At 42.8% G+C, this 15,808-nt stretch overlaps 1 protein-coding gene across 1 annotated transcript in view; it reads left to right on the top strand.

The window, feature by feature from the left end:
- T265_11581 (hypothetical protein) overlaps positions 1 to 5,288 on the top strand; it is a gene marked incomplete at both ends in the record, with an annotated part of 48,279 nt that extends 42,991 nt beyond the window's left edge. The window contains one exon of the mRNA XM_009178269.1: positions 3,062 to 5,288. Within this exon, the coding sequence (XP_009176533.1) occupies positions 3,062 to 3,936 (875 nt within the window). The remainder of the gene's footprint in view (positions 1 to 3,061) is intronic.
- Positions 5,289 to 15,808: the final 10,520 nt, after the last annotated feature.

Here is a 15,808-nt window from a genome sequence, read left to right as displayed (position 1 = left end):
GTTTCACCATTCTTAGGGCCCAGTCTCTATCTTTTCATCATACTTAACATTGAAAACGCTTAAGAGTTCAATACTGATGCTTCGCCACGATACAACCATAATTCACTTGAAGGTCTTGTTGTGAAGAAAATAAGTGAACGAAGGATAAAAGAAGGTGGATGCGGCGAGGCTTATTGCTAACGCATGATACACATTCGATGGTGTCCACACCTCCAGATATCCTTCAGACGCTCTGGGAAGAAATTGTCAACAAGAACACCATTGAAATCGATGAGAAGCCACATTTTGCAGCGCGTCCAACCGTACAGAGTGGGGATCACGCGGAGCTGATATTGAATCGCCTGAGGTCGCACCGACAGCGTTGGTATCTTTCGTAATCTCTTTCATATCCCTAAGCTAGGTCAAAGGTCGACCACCATTCTGCTTGCGGTACCCTGAATTGGACACGAAAAACAGTACTCTGTAGGGCAAACGATAGCTCGGCGTGCGCAATACGCGACCAAACCATTGTAGTTTTGGTGCTGGGTGTGTTCTTCGATAGGAACTTTTGCTTCACAAACGAACACCCGTTTCCTAATTGCAACTTGAAGAAATCGGCGGCAGCTTACGAAGAAGAAGACTACTGGTTTAGGCCCCGTTTGGTGTCAGTCGCATTTTAAACAATCTCAGACAAGAGAACAACCAAGCATCAAGGTTGCAATTTAAATATTCGGCTATTTGAATGGTCGCTTATTTGCTTCGTTCTAAGTTTCCAGACTCAGCTGGTCGGGCATAACAAAAACGTAACAGATTATTTTCTTCTCCCCGAGTTTGTTCGTATCCTCTTTTGTTTTGTCATAGCAGCCGAAATAAAGCATTGGTCTTCAACTTAAGAATATTCTGTATCGTACCCTGGTTTTCGAATGCAACGTTCTTCTAATCATACTAGTAAGCCTTTTTTGAATTTGTTAGTAAAAAACTACAACCCTACTTGAGTTATGGACCTTGGCGCTGGACAGTATTATACTGTTTTTCCCAGACGTCCCAGCCACAGCTTGAGAACACGTGATCCACTGATTTTGTTCCGCACGTTGATTGGGTGTTCATATGATCACGTGATTTTGGGACTGGTTAGACTTATTTCTTGCAGACCAGGAAGTAACGCTTTTACTGGGTTCATTTATCTGTCGGAAAAAATGCGCACTGAGTCCAATGTTACTTTAACACCTCTCTGTACCCGAATAGGTGGATTTAGTTTTTTTAGGTGCTTTTGTTGCCTTTGGAATTTGAGAGGATAATCACTTTTTCCTGACCTGATGATTGTGGCCTTTGGACCCACTAAGGCCTGAACGCACCTGGTTGCTCTTGTTAACTGCTTACACGGATAATTCAGCCAATGAAACTTCTGATTTGGAATTGCAAGACTTACACGTTTACTCCAGAAAACCATTTTTAACTTGTTAGTCCAATGAATGAAGAAACTTGAGAGATACACTCATTTGCAAACAAATTTGGTTTTTCGAGAGACACACCTGGAACCTAGCTGAATCTCCCGCTTGTGGTTATTCAAGAAACTCTCCACAAATTGCTCGTAGGTACGTCGGTGCTATAATGTAGACATGGGATAACCACAATCATTTTTATTTCAGTCAATGAATTTTGGAGAACAGAATAGCTATACTAGTGCTAAAACAAGCAGTTGCGTGAGATTATGACTTTCGATAACTGATACTGAGACAACTCAAGTGAGCTTTACTGAAGATAAAAGCAGGTTGGAAGGTAACATTATTCTTTTCCGCATTCACACACCTCAAAAAAACAATTTTTGTGCCGGTAGCCTGCGCAAGCTTCACCATATACACGCAGGAAAGATCAAAAGAACTGGTCATCTTCTGGCTGAGTCAAGCTGCTTTTGTACGCTGGTAATCATGAACGGTTTTTGTGCCAGTAGCCTGCGCAAGCTTCACCATATACACACAGGAAAGATCAAAAGAACTGGTCGTCTTCTGGCTGAGTCAGGCTGCTTTTGTACGCTGGTAATCATGAACGGAACACTACGACCGAACACAATTTTTACTGCCGTCAGGAAGGAGTAGAAGCAAGATTATGATCGTATATTTGTACTAATCCAAGCTTATTTGTCTTTTATAACTCTCCTTAGCCTTAATTGAGGCAGTTCCTTTACTTGCCTTTCCAAACAATATCCGCTGTACTACCGAAAGCATCGTACTCATGTCTCTACACATACATCAGTTCCAATCTGGCGGTTTTGTGAGAGCAAAGGATTAAGCACTTAATCACCACAAGACGTTCAACATTCAGCTTCAAAATTCTACACATTTATAGAAACGATAATATCATACGTGCGTTCATTTAAATGTTGTGAGCATGTCAACTGTGTCAGCTTTTGTGGCGACCAGAATAACTTCACTTCATGTTGCTTCATTCTTGCAGTGCTCAGTAGAGTATTAATTAATGATATTGTCTTGTTTATGTAAGAATATTAAGTACTACACTTAAAGGATTCAGAAGCATCGCTTTTGAGTATTGCTTTGCCATCGACGGATTTTCGTTGCTGCAGTAATAGCACTATCCTTTCAAGCTCGTCGTACGTTGCATATCAACCTTTTGGCTTTCTGTGTGAGAAGCTTATTTTCAGCAAAAAATGAAAGCATTTTTACTGGCGATGATTAGGATAAATGTTCAAATTCAACCTTAAACCCCCGTTTTCAAGCACTCAAATATTCAATGAAAAATTATCGTGTGTGGGTATACAAAACCTACTATCTTGTACTACCCCCAAGGACCGATGAAGTCGTGTTCTTTGGTTGTTCTTCTTAACCGCATGAAGAGGTTTATGAAATAAATTTTCCTCTTGAGTTCACTAGATAGATGAAGTACATCCTCTGGAACACGGATAACAACATGACAGCTGTGTTAATCTTGCTTTTCTGTTATGCTGCTGGAAATGTTTACTGAAGCTGGGAAGGAAGCAGTATTTTGTTAGCATTTGTCTAATATTTTATACTGCCTTTCATGCTGTTTGACTTCTTCGGACACCTTTTTCCAATCTCGTCCTCAGGCGCTCCCTTATTTCCCGGAGAGGATGAAGGAGATCAATTGGCTTGTATCATTGAACTGCTAGGAATGCAGCCTCAGAAGCTCTTGGATCAATGCAGAAGAGTGAAACACTTCTTCTCGACAACTCATGGCTATCCAAGATATTGTATGGCAACTGACTCCGAGGGCCGTGTTGTACTCCGACCAAGCAAGAGTAAAAGGGGAAAAATTAGGGGCACCCCGGGTAGCCGGTCTCTTGTCACAGCTCTAGGTGGTTGTGAAGATACCACGTTCTTGGACTTCCTACGAAGATGTCTTCAATGGCTTCCGGAGGATCGGATGACACCCCGTGAAGCATTTCGTCACGAGTGGTTACGAAGGCGATTGCCAAAGCCCCCGGGCAACACCACTTCAGCAGCCTCGGCTGTCAACACCTGGACTGGTGCCGGCCATATAGCTCAACCATGTGCAGCAGCAGTTGCTGCCACAGCAAACACCCTGACAACACTTACTTTGAATGCTTCTGTTAGTATGCCCACATTTGGAACCATCGCAGGTACTCTGCCAACGTCTACGACTAATGGCACCGCAGCTCCCCGAGGACCCCGTCCACCGAAAACTCCTCCTTGTGAAAATCAATCCCCACATATACCACCTTCGACCTCAACCACTTCCACAAAGCCTGCCCCTTGCTATCCATCTTCGACACAACAGACCAACGGAAACCCGTCTATGGTAAAGTCTGTCAGCCAAGCTCTCGGAACCGCAGCTACAACTGAGCTTCCCGTAGCCGAATTGGACAATCTTCATGAAGCTGATTCCCATCAGGACGCAGGAGATCGACAGAGACCAACAGATGAATCGGGGACGACAGCCGATCCGATCAAACGGCTATAGGGTCTGAGAAAAACAGTCAAAACACACAAGTGTCTGAGAAATGTTTGTGTTAGTTCTGTTCAAGCCAAACATGGGACTATGAACTCACACACATGATCATGCAGCGTATTTGAGTTGTTTACTATCTTTTACCTTGTGTCTTTCAGTTATTCGGCCCGATCCAATAGGCTTTATATGAGAAAACCCACATTCCAGTCGGCAACCGAAAACCTGCGCGCGTGTACACACAAACGCACAAACACACAGACTATGGTAATATTGTGCCTCATTAACTCCTGTTCACATCACTTCGGAGTTGCTGTGATAATGTGCGCGTAGCATTGGTCTTATTGTCTTTCCTTTAGTTTGCAGTTTTCTTTGGACTAGTTACATTTTAAGTTCAAATTACTCATCAGAGAAAGATACAGAGACAGTGACACACCTACGTCTTTCGTTTCAGGTCCTGTGAATCCAAATTTAAAGGCTCTTATTCGTCTTAGGTATCCCTGCTACCTTGCTTAGCCATTCAGGTATCAAAGTGGTTGCTCATGTCGTACCCGTTTCAAACCGTCTTCCTTTGCTCAGCCCCATCCTTCCGCCTTGTGAAATCCACTCACAGTGATCAAACCAAATTTTTCAGCGTGGATTTATTGTATCCTTGCTGACTCACAATCAGCTTACCACCAGTCCTGACGACAATCAGTGCAAAAACAGTAGTATATCGCTGTCTTCTGAGTCCCTCATTCCACATAATTTTTAACAACAATCCACTTCACGTCTAGTCTCACTACAAGGAAACGGTACATTTTGATCCCATACATGTGCCAGTTTACCTCTTCTATTCCCAGAGTGAAAGTGTATGTTTCCAGGTGACACATGCCTTCTTCTGGTGACTATTTTTTCTACCAGCTGCATGCAGCCCCTTTACACACACACATTCCAAAAAACATCGGTTCCTAGTACAAGATCAATCCACAAGCGTTCGAGAAATCAACACCTTCTCAGGTCAGATGAAAGAACCAACGTGTACATTCCCAAAGAGATGTGCTCATGTCCATTCCCGCTTGTTGGAGGATTTGGTCCAGCCAGTTGGCGTGAGTAACATCCTCCTGTATATGAGACGAAATCCCCACCTACCATTTCCATTCCCCAGTCCCACTCCCCGTCCCATCCCACGTGTCATTCGTGGTACCACCAGTGCTTTCATTTCATTGGTTCGTCCCAAATCTCCCCTCCCCACATCGGTTTTTCCCAACCCCAACCCCTCATCCCGAGTAAAATAATTTTGGTTTTGTATCTGGTGCTCGAAAAAATAGCAAGCTCTATGTATGTACCAATATGTCTCTGTAGTAGTATGAGTCTTGAGTTTCTTGGGAGTGTGCCTTGAGCAAGTTTAATACAAACAAGGTGCATGTGCTGTCGATCTCATCTGCTGCTGTTCGCCTCAAATCCAAATTGTAAATGCCTCCAGTGACATTCCTTAGCCTCGGTCTAATATGGGTAACCGGTTCATGCGTTTCCTAGTGGTAGCTCGTGTACAGCCATGACTTGTGAAAAAATCACGATAATGGAGAGACTAGGTCATTTAGGACCCTATACGGATATACCAGTCGAAAATGGAAATACACAATCTGTTCGAGTCAACTGTAGGGCCACATTCAATGACTTTACATCAACGCAGACTGGGGAGTGGGTAGATACACAACCATCAGTGGGCCTAAAAGATACATTATGAAAATTCATGATGGTGCTCGACCTCCATTCTCAAATCAGCCTTTATTACAATGTGGAAGAAGTCTATGGGATCTTTCACTACCTTTCTTGAGCTTTCTGAAACTCATCCGGTAAACTCCGTTAAATGTCCGCCAACCGATGTATGGTTGTTTCGTGGAGTTCATCGGTTAGAGCCACCGAATCAGGGTCCCCATGCATCACCATTGAGAAAACTTCTCCGAATTCCCTGAGCCGACAAGTTGTGTTACTAGTAGAATTTGCCTGTTTATTCCTTCGATGGTTCCATATTAGTTTCAGACCCGTACTTAAGGGATGATATTGGTTGATGCCACTCATTTATTGATCCGATTACAAGACTAAATCTAAATTTTTTTAGCCATGACAAACTTGATCCTTAAAATCTCCAGTTAGAAAAGGATCGAAGACGACACACGGTTATTGGATTTCGTTTAACAACCTGTTCTTCTCCTACTGAGAATGAAATGTTGTCGGTAAACAGGTACTGAAATAGGAGCGAAATGATCCCTTACTGGCTCCGTTGGATTGAAGGATTTCATCGATCGTTCTTGAAAGCATGTAAACACAGATTACAATTTTAGTTAATATTTCCTTTCGAACTACACACTTGTCCACAAGGAACATTGTCAGGCTTGAATTAGAAGTTCGTACGAAAACTCTCTCGAGTTACACCGCCAGCACTGCGACATTCGAGTACTGTGCAAAAGAGGCTGTCGGTCGTTCAGGATTTTCACTGTTCTGTCTGTCTAGCAAAGCTCTGACACCCGTCTTTAAGTTATCAGGTTAAATCAACTTTTGTCCTAGATTCCCGCATGTTTCGACCACATATCCCCATTTTAGGCCTTAGACTTACTGGTCTGACTTACAGCATAGTGAATAGCAGGGCTTTTCCTGAGAATATCTGCTTGAATCTAACGATTTAAAGGATTAAGTCGCTGGGGCTTACGGGAGTGACCTAACCTTAGGAGACACATAATGATGAACAGAACTCTTGATGCTATACTGCTGTGTGCAGCAGTTTCGAACCGTACACTCCACTTGTTTGCGAGAGCACTGGGACCGGCAATCAGTATCCACCCGCCAGGTGAGGAGCATGAGGTTTTCATAGCTGATTTTAGCCATCCCGTACTACGTCGGTGGAAGGTACTATCGTTGTCTCTATAAAAATGAATGTAAGACAGTTCAATCGCAGGTATACCTCTTTCATTCCGGCCGAGGCGAAATGTACGAATTTACCTACAGGCACCTCAACTACTATTACTCATATCATAATTGCTCTCTGTTTGTTATCTGCCTGCTAACCCAGTTTTGCTGCTAACCCCGAGCTTGGCTCATTGCAGCTAACACTAAGGTACAAATATCCTTTTCGGTGTAGTTCTTCTAGGGGTTGAAGTCAGCTTTAGGATCTTGTCGTAATTATGAGACAGCACTAAGTACTTGATGCAGCGGACAGATAATGATCAGGTCGGATGTGGAGAATGAGCGGGCAGTGTCCTATGAAATAGGGTAGTAGTCGATATCAGGGAATGATCGCTAAGACATGGTGAGCCATGATGTTTCGTTCGCTTTAAACGAAAAATAGTCGGCGTAAGGTTGACTCGTGAAAGAGTAATGTGTGACAATTGAATAGTTGCGAAGGCCAATTCTACGGAGCATAGTCCCATGACCTCAATCACTTTCACGTGACCTACTCCACATTAACCAGCTTACCGCAAGGTTCTCAAAATCGTAATAATTCGGTTAACGGGGTTTCGTCTTGATGATTTTCTTTGCTAGCACTTGACATAGCTGTGGTTCTCAAACTGAACTTAGCCAACTCAGTTTGGTACGATTGTTAGACGACGCTAATATAGCTAGCCTGGACGGATGATTGAAACAGCCTTATCACCAGAAAATCAACGAATGCTGTTTTGTTTGCGACCAAGGACTAAGACTCTTACACGCTAACTGATGTTCGGTTGTGCGCGAGTCATCGACCTCAAAGTTGAACGCAACATGCTCACCAGCTCCAGGTTGATTAGCTTCTTGTATCTACCAAGGCTGGCACGTTGATAAAAACAGTCAAATACTGATACGCCAACGCTTAGAGTTGTGCAGTTTCAAGATTGCTGAGTGAGTTTGAAGGTAAACAAAGGTGGTTTTTAGCGTCAAGCTAATGTATATCGAGAGGAAAGCGCATAAATACGGGTGTCATTGCGACAAAGGCAGTTTAGTTAAAAAACGCTAGTTTTCTTATCTATTTGAAACTGAAGTGCATAATTCATCGTAACCATTGTTTCGTTTGCCACAAAATGAGAAGCTACCTGGGAATCAGTTAAACATTTCCCCTTTATTTGAGGCAACAGACTTATCTTGGCCACATACAAGTTTACTATCTAAGTTCTACGCTTCTTTTTTACATAAACGAGGTTTGACTGGTCCCCGTGCAATAAAATACTGGCGAAAAACTCTTGTTCGCTCAGTTCTGATCCACGAGACAAATGACTAAAAGGCTTGAAACGACTGTTGAATTCGTTTACCAGTTAGGTGTTTCTAACATCCATCCAGAGTGGTTCCAATGGAGTTTCTCACTCCATAAGCGAATTATTCGTGATTTGCCCACTTAGTGAATTTAGAATTCAAAGAGAGAAATGAGCTTAGCTACTGGTTTACGAAAAAACACTAAGTTGCCCGGCAAGTTGAAGGAAGTCTGTATGGTTGTAATTGGATTTGGTGCGCTACATAGAAAATAGGGGTTCATTTGTGCTTCATGCTTCCAGTGGATTCCAGACCAACTAGTAATAACCCTGCTTTCAAGGTCAAAACGATAATTGAACCGTACTATGCCTGCTTTAGAGATAATCCCCAATTCGACTGGAGCCTCGCGCAACAGTCTCATTTACAAACAAATCTGGTTTTAACGGGTCACTCATTTATGTTATCATTCAGGTGAATGTGCTTCTTTTGGAATGAGATTCAATAGATATTTGTTCAGCAGAAGGCGCTAATTACTAAGTTAATGGAAACCGTTCGACAGCCCACTACCTACTCAACCCTTCTTGAGGTTGATTAGGTACACCCTGTCCCCGTGTCTTGTCAACAATATGTTCTACTCTAAACCAAGTTGAGCGCAAATAGCGAAATACAATCATTAGCAAGCCCGTGTGGTGTTAACTCGGCTGGAACCCTGCAGAATCCCCCTTTTTAGATGGTCTCCAAATAAATGTGTTGCATAAAGACCACTGTGGTTTATAAGAGTAATCAGCAACCTTGTCAGTAGTATCTCGTCGAGCCCGATTGTTTCAATCTCGAACCTCACCATGAAGGTTGGGAGAACATTTGTTTCGTGTACAAGTGTCAAGCAATCCGACCTAAAATTGTACTCTACTTTTCTCTCCTAACCCAGAGTATTTGTTATTTTTTCAAACACATTTTGAAATTGTTTCCTTTCTGAACCACTCACTGATTAATGGTAATTTGAGGGGTTCGACAACTTCCAATAAAGATTACCAAGTCTCTCTAAATCACCATAAATCAAGAAGGCGACAGTCATCTCTGCATTTCCATGGCCTTACAAGTCACACTCGCGGTGGTAGGCTGATTTACTGAACTTCGATAGCAAGCACAAACACCTACCGAGGTGTCAATCATTTGAAAGGCTCCAGTCGGAAGATAGCAGCAAAAATAGAATTATTCTTGATGGCTAGTGAACTGGCACACTTAACGTGTAACTAGACTGTGTTTTGATACTATACCTGCTGTTCAATCAAACACCCGTTCACCAATATCAACATACAGTCACTGAGCTTACCGAATGTCTCGATTCCTCCATTTATATACGCTTTGAAGTGTAATCACAGCATCAGACAAGCTATTATTCAGTCTGAAACTCAAGACCCTAGAGACCCAGTGGTATGTGGTTTCGGTTCCACAGGTGACAAAAACTGATAAAAGGAATGCAGAAGTTCGTGAATCTTGAAAGTTAATCGGTGAAATCATAAAAAGCGCTCTGGAATACTCCAGCACCAAAGGCAGTATATAATTTAAACAAGACGCATGCCATTTCGGGATCTGTTGAATATGTATTCACATCACCTTCGTTTCTGTCATTCTCCTTCTGTTCTGGACCCTGCGCTGGTGTGAACTAACCAGAATAATCGCGCCAGGATTTGCATAGGACCGTTCACATGAGAGTGGTGTAAATACACACTGATACCTTGTCAAACGATGCTTGGCTCAGCCCTGTTTGATAGATTTCCACAGAAGTATTACCTTGGAAGATTACTTGTTGTATCTGTCAGGATTCCTTAAACGTACTCTTCTATCAAGGCAGACGTTTGCACAATAAGGATATCAACTTTCTATCACACATCGCACTTTAATACAACAGCAGAATTCTTCTTCGACGTAAGGAGTTCATTCGTTTAAATCATCATATAGAATGGCATTCTAGCTTACCCCAAAGAAGTAGACAATGTTATCACGGAACATTTTCCCATTAGCTGTGGCGATTTAAGGTTTTTGGGTAGATTCTGCAGGATCTCACATGGTATCATCATCATAGGACCGGCTGAAATGTGGCACCACTGCAGTAAGGTATTCAACAAGCCTGTTCCCGCCTGTAAACGCATGATGTGGGACCAAGCGAATGTTTTCAATTGATTGTGCCTGACGTGATTTGTAACCAACAACCATACAGACCATGCCACACAAACGTATACATGTGTGCTCTTGGTGTGGCTCGGGAGCGCATTGGGACAGTCTTTCTTCAGCCATCTTAACACGATCGTGCCAGGGATAATGCAAATCACGGGCTTTAGAACTGTCTCCCTTATTTCGGTTGTCCAGGGAAAATCTCACTTGTTATCAGCTACGCTAACCCGGGTTCCAATGGTATAACTGTGTGTGTGAGGAACAAGTGGCGCGGAGGATATCAACTTTCTATCACACGTCGCACTTTAATACAACAGCAGAATTCTTCCGTGTCGTACGCAGCACAAAATGATGAGTGGAATGCATAAGTTTTCATAGCTTGAAATGATTTCATCAATGACAGTTCAATAACTGGTAAATCCACACTTCAAAAGGGTCAAGCGCTCTACGACGCTGAGCACCGCACCTTGAGTTCCGAGAGTTACTTTCACTCACTTCAAAGCCGAGCAGCATTATATGCGCGGAGGAAACTTTCTATCACACGTCGCACTTTAATACAACAGCAGAATTCTTCCGTGTCGTACGCAGCACAAAATGATGAGTGGAATGCATAAGTTTTCATAGCTTGAAATGATTTCATCAATGACAGTTCAATAACTGGTAAATCCACACTTCAAAAGGGTCAAGCGCTCTACGACGCTGAGCACCGCACCTTGAGTTCCGAGAGTTACTTTCACTCACTTCAAAGCCGAGCAGCATTATATTTTTTTAAACTGGTGTGTAACAGCATGCCAACGAGGGAAACGTTACTGAATACTTTCCTTCTGAAAAACGCTGGTTTGAATTGTAGCTGAGTACTTCTGTTGAGTAGTTAATATATCCTCACTGTTACTTAAAACTCTGAAACCATGAAATCTACGAAAAAGTAAAAGAAAACTGATTTTTGTTGGTTGTGAACCAGTAGAAAGTCAACCACCAGCAACTGACGTGCATGTCTACCTCCCAATGCTCTTTCGATGCGCCAGCAAAGGCTTGAGTAGGTTAGTATGAATCTGTGTGTTGCAAAAGCCGTGAGATTAGGTCACGTTTACTTGATTACATAGATCAGCTGAGCGTCTGTTTCTAGGGTTTAGATTGACTTAACCAGCGTCGAGTTTAAATCGATGGAAAGTCAGCCTCTGGGTGAGCAAAAATACCATACTTATGCCTTGTGATGGTATTAGTTTATGCAATGGGACGGCTTCGAATTCGGAATAAGCAGAACGAAGTTACGTTTAGAGAATTTTTGACGATCAAAGTCGCCGGCCATTTGAATGCCAGTTATTGACGCTATGGGTTTAAGACCGTCTTCTTTTCCTCGATCGCTTGGCAGTCTTTAGTTCGTAATGGTCCAATGAATCAGCTCAAGAACACTCGCTCGCACCAGAGCAAGCAAGCACCAAATACTCTCTTTTGAACAGTACTCCTCCTATTCTGGGAGAACTTGTTCTGGTCAAACCAAACAAGAGAGGAAAATCACTTTTATCCGAATCATATCTGGTGAAATTCCTTCAAAGCACTAAACAATGGATTTACGCTCAATGTGGTCAAACCCAAGAGAGGAAAATCACTTTTATCCGAATCACATCTGGTGAAATTCCTTCAAAGCACTAAACAATGGATTTACGCTCAATGCTTCTTCAATATAGTCGTAATAACGTCAACGTATCCGAGACAGTTTCGCTTCTTCGGTTAATTTTCTGCACCTGAACGTTGATTTCAGCCAGCTACCGAAAAATGCGAAGCAGACTTGTCCCTTATACATGTCTGTGTTCAACTCGCCCGTCAGATTATCGATTTCTCCCAAATCCTTAAAAAAATTGACTTGTTTTTGAGCCTTCTGTACTATTTTGTCCGCAAAGCATATATTGTTGTCAAGACAGTATGAGAAGTGCATTACTTTACTCCTTAATCTTTCAACGTTTACACGCGTAATCCTCAACAAACCTTGCCCCGGAATTGTAAAATTGCACGCCTGTTCTCCACAAAATGGGAGCGGTAACGCCTTATCTCCGGACATGCAATAAGGAATGAATATTAGATTTTACAAGTGCAACAGTAAGCTGTGTAAATTAGAACAAGTGATCTGTCCAGAACGGGAAACATCCCATAGGTCACACAGGTCTTTCACTAAAAAATCGTCATTTAAGAGCCAATTGACGTGTGTCTGCATGACGTCAACTTCCTATTTGAGGGACCAACGTTAGATGAGCTTCTTATCACACATGGAGCATTCGAATAGCTTTGACGAGTTCTGGAAAATACTCCATACGCCATACACTAGTAATAAGTTTTATAGTAGAATTCACTCCAACGATTTTTATATTTTCAGTTTTTCTCCGAAGACCTAACAGTTTCCTGTAAATGTTTCCAAATCACATTCAGTCGCAACGGACCAGTTCGAAACGGAAACGAAGTATAAAGTTAGCAGAAAAACATCAAAAGTCACGGGCAGTAGAATGCAAGAGCATAATGGGAGCTCTCTGTGCCGAAAGAAGTTCTGATTAATCAGATCAGGCGACCACGTGAGTTCAGCTTCCCAATATGGACGACGTACGATCGGCAATTGCTACGATTCACTAGAGTATTTGGACGCTGGTATTGGATGAACATGTGGGAGGTCAGCTGTAAAGAACTGAGAGCTATTGAAAGGAACATTGGTAGCAAAAACTACACTGAAGGCTAAGTACACACAGGGGGACACAAAAACCTCATTGGCTATTGAAGGTCGCTACATCTGTGTTCAAGCGTTAATAGGTGCTCCCCTTTCACCCTCACACTGACGACTAAGCCGTTCATTCTTGTTTCACCGAGCATGTGAAGAACTTAGCAGAGCCACCTCAGCTGATTTCCAGTCAATGTCTGTTAGGTTGAGGTGTGCAACAGCTGTGGATCCTTGATTGCTTGCCTTGGAGGCACAGCATACATAAAGTCATCAAGGGTCGAACTTATCTGTTCGACCTAGAATGCCGCCGCCCTAGAGAGGCAAAAATGTTTTATTTTTGTTACTTTGTTAGTCAGAGAGATAAGAAGTATTGCTAAACTACTGAGGTTATAGACAGAGGAGCTTATATCTTCAGAGGTTGCAACTGCAAGTGGAAATGGTGGGTAGGAAGTAATAACGGTAGTTTCGAAGTTGCATGGGTTGTCTGGGTTATCCGGGAGGAGGAATGTTATTCGTCTAAAACTTTGGCTCGAGCATGTCACCCACTAGGCAGAGGGAAGTGAAGGGTTGTTTGGAGGTCCTGTCCGTAATCTTCGATGTAACAGGCCAACTCCTCGAGCAACGGGCTTTAAGGCTCTCTTGAGGCTGAAGCTGATGGCCAGAAGCCCACTTGGAAGAGTGGGTACACAAAGACACTCTTAAAAGATGGATTCAGAAACAAGGCATGAGATGACCACTTCTGACGCTACTCTACTTAACAGGGGCTTCCTAAACAGGACCTTACCCTAGTTTTCCATGAATACTTCTTCCGCCAGCAGTCCAAGTCAACTGCAGCGCGGTCGGAATGTGACGCTTCCATCTCTAAACTTTGCCAAACCCTTCCTTCTTTAGAAAGAATCGTCACTGATCCCCCGTATATGAGGACGATGATCCCACACTCCTACCGCGACAAAAGTTGAGACTTCGCTTCCAGATTGCATCGTAATGCATTTCCACATTGTAGAAGCTAAGTGACTTTTGCCTCACTGTTTTCTGTCGATCCTCACACGAATGAGCAACTGACTTTGGCTATGTCACAGAACCGGTGCTGCGATGAGGCTTCACCTCCTAGATAATGTTACAGCTCTACAAAAGCCTGAAGAAAATTCTGACAAGGGACGATCCCTAAACAATGTTATGCGGTTCGCAGAAAAACTAGTTCCAATGGAGTACCTTACGTCTCAATGCCCCTGAAATGTGTACATTAAGCATTTGTTCTACTTTATCACAGTGTTTTAGTCTTTAGATATATCGACTTGGTGGACATAATCCAAGGATAAGACTACGCTGGCATTCGCATCATCATTGTCAAATTTCGCTCCGATCAACCTCTTCCATGAATCCGTTACCAAAAAGGAATTCTAGGTACCAGTGAAAGATCGGAGCATCTCAAGTAGTTGGACTGTCACAGCCATGGGGATAAAGTATCAGTTTCGCCTTGGAAACTCTATCCACCAATCAAGAACATCCCCATGTAATGAATACTGCCACAACACTCGAGATGTAATATAACAGTATTGATATTCAGCCTGAAGTAGATAATTCTGCAGAAAAATAACAGGATGCAGAGCGAATGAGCGGCTGTTTCACTAAATATGGACGTGCCGATAGCTGCAAAGTGCCCTTCTATCAGCATAGGGGATTAGTGCCTTTGGTCCAGAAAGAATCTTTAGGATTTCGGGCTCTCTGTCACCAATTAATTCTTTCACCTAATCACAAAATAGCGCTGGCAGACAGTGAACACAGAAGACGTAAGTATAGTTGTTCTTATGAATATCGAGAAGGTCGCAGATGGGTCAGGGGAACTGATCGTGGGGCGGGCCAAGCATCACCAGTAAGACTATTCTTATTGAGAGATCGCGTTTATGGGTTGAAAAATCAGCGAAATTGTCCAGCTGGTTTGAAGTGATTAGGATGTCTTGGCAGGCGGGGCAACAGATCGGCACAACTGGTACAGTTAGTTGATCATCACCCGAGGCGTCGGGCAAACCAGTCACATCTGTCAGGAAGACACCATTCGCAAGGCAGTTTTAGTACAACATTCGTACAGCTTGGTTATTAGAAGAACGTGATGAGAGAAGTTAAAAGAAAGAAGTTGAAGAAAGATGAAGGTACGAGGACTAGGCCTGCCTGGTTAACCCCGAAGCGTTGAAATTTATATGCGGTTGTCTGATGCCTTCAGTGAATCTACGATTGGCGTGGTTATTTTTCGTATTTGTTTGACTACTCATGAGTAGCGTGAAACGCTAAGAGCATGTGATGTCCCGTATGACCTCCAGCCGTCCGGATCTTACGGCCACCGAACAGTCCATGTACTTGGAAAATGTTATGATTGAGGGGTTTGGGGAAGTTGCAAGGGAGTAGTTCGTCAACAGAATTACAACTTTAGTTGTCTCACTTGTTTACAGATCTATGTAAATTGACGAAGCACACCGTCTCTAGGACTTTTCTTCGAATCGTTCAGGTAGGTAATCTCAAGTGGTTGGGTTCACTTACCTGACGAAATCTCAGTTTAAAATTAGATCTCACACGACCACTAATCTATAGGGAACTCAGAATAGGAATAATTTCACAAGATGAATAAAACTTATATCTGAGAAGCCAGTCAAACAGCCAGTCAGGTTCAAACTGCTGACAAGTAGGTCGTGGGTTCAAATATGCTTCCGTGAAATATGCACCGTTCCAAATAAGGATGAAAAAGGTGTACTTGGCTTCTTGGTTTTCCGGCATAGACTGACTCCAATTACAAGATGAAATCTCTGGGGA

Source organism: Opisthorchis viverrini, assembly GCF_000715545.1.
Source record: "Opisthorchis viverrini unplaced genomic scaffold opera_v5_526, whole genome shotgun sequence".
Taxonomy (NCBI): domain Eukaryota; kingdom Metazoa; phylum Platyhelminthes; class Trematoda; order Opisthorchiida; family Opisthorchiidae; genus Opisthorchis; species Opisthorchis viverrini.
The sequence above is the reverse complement of the archived record's forward strand: the minus strand, read 5'-3'. Positions and strand labels throughout refer to the sequence as shown.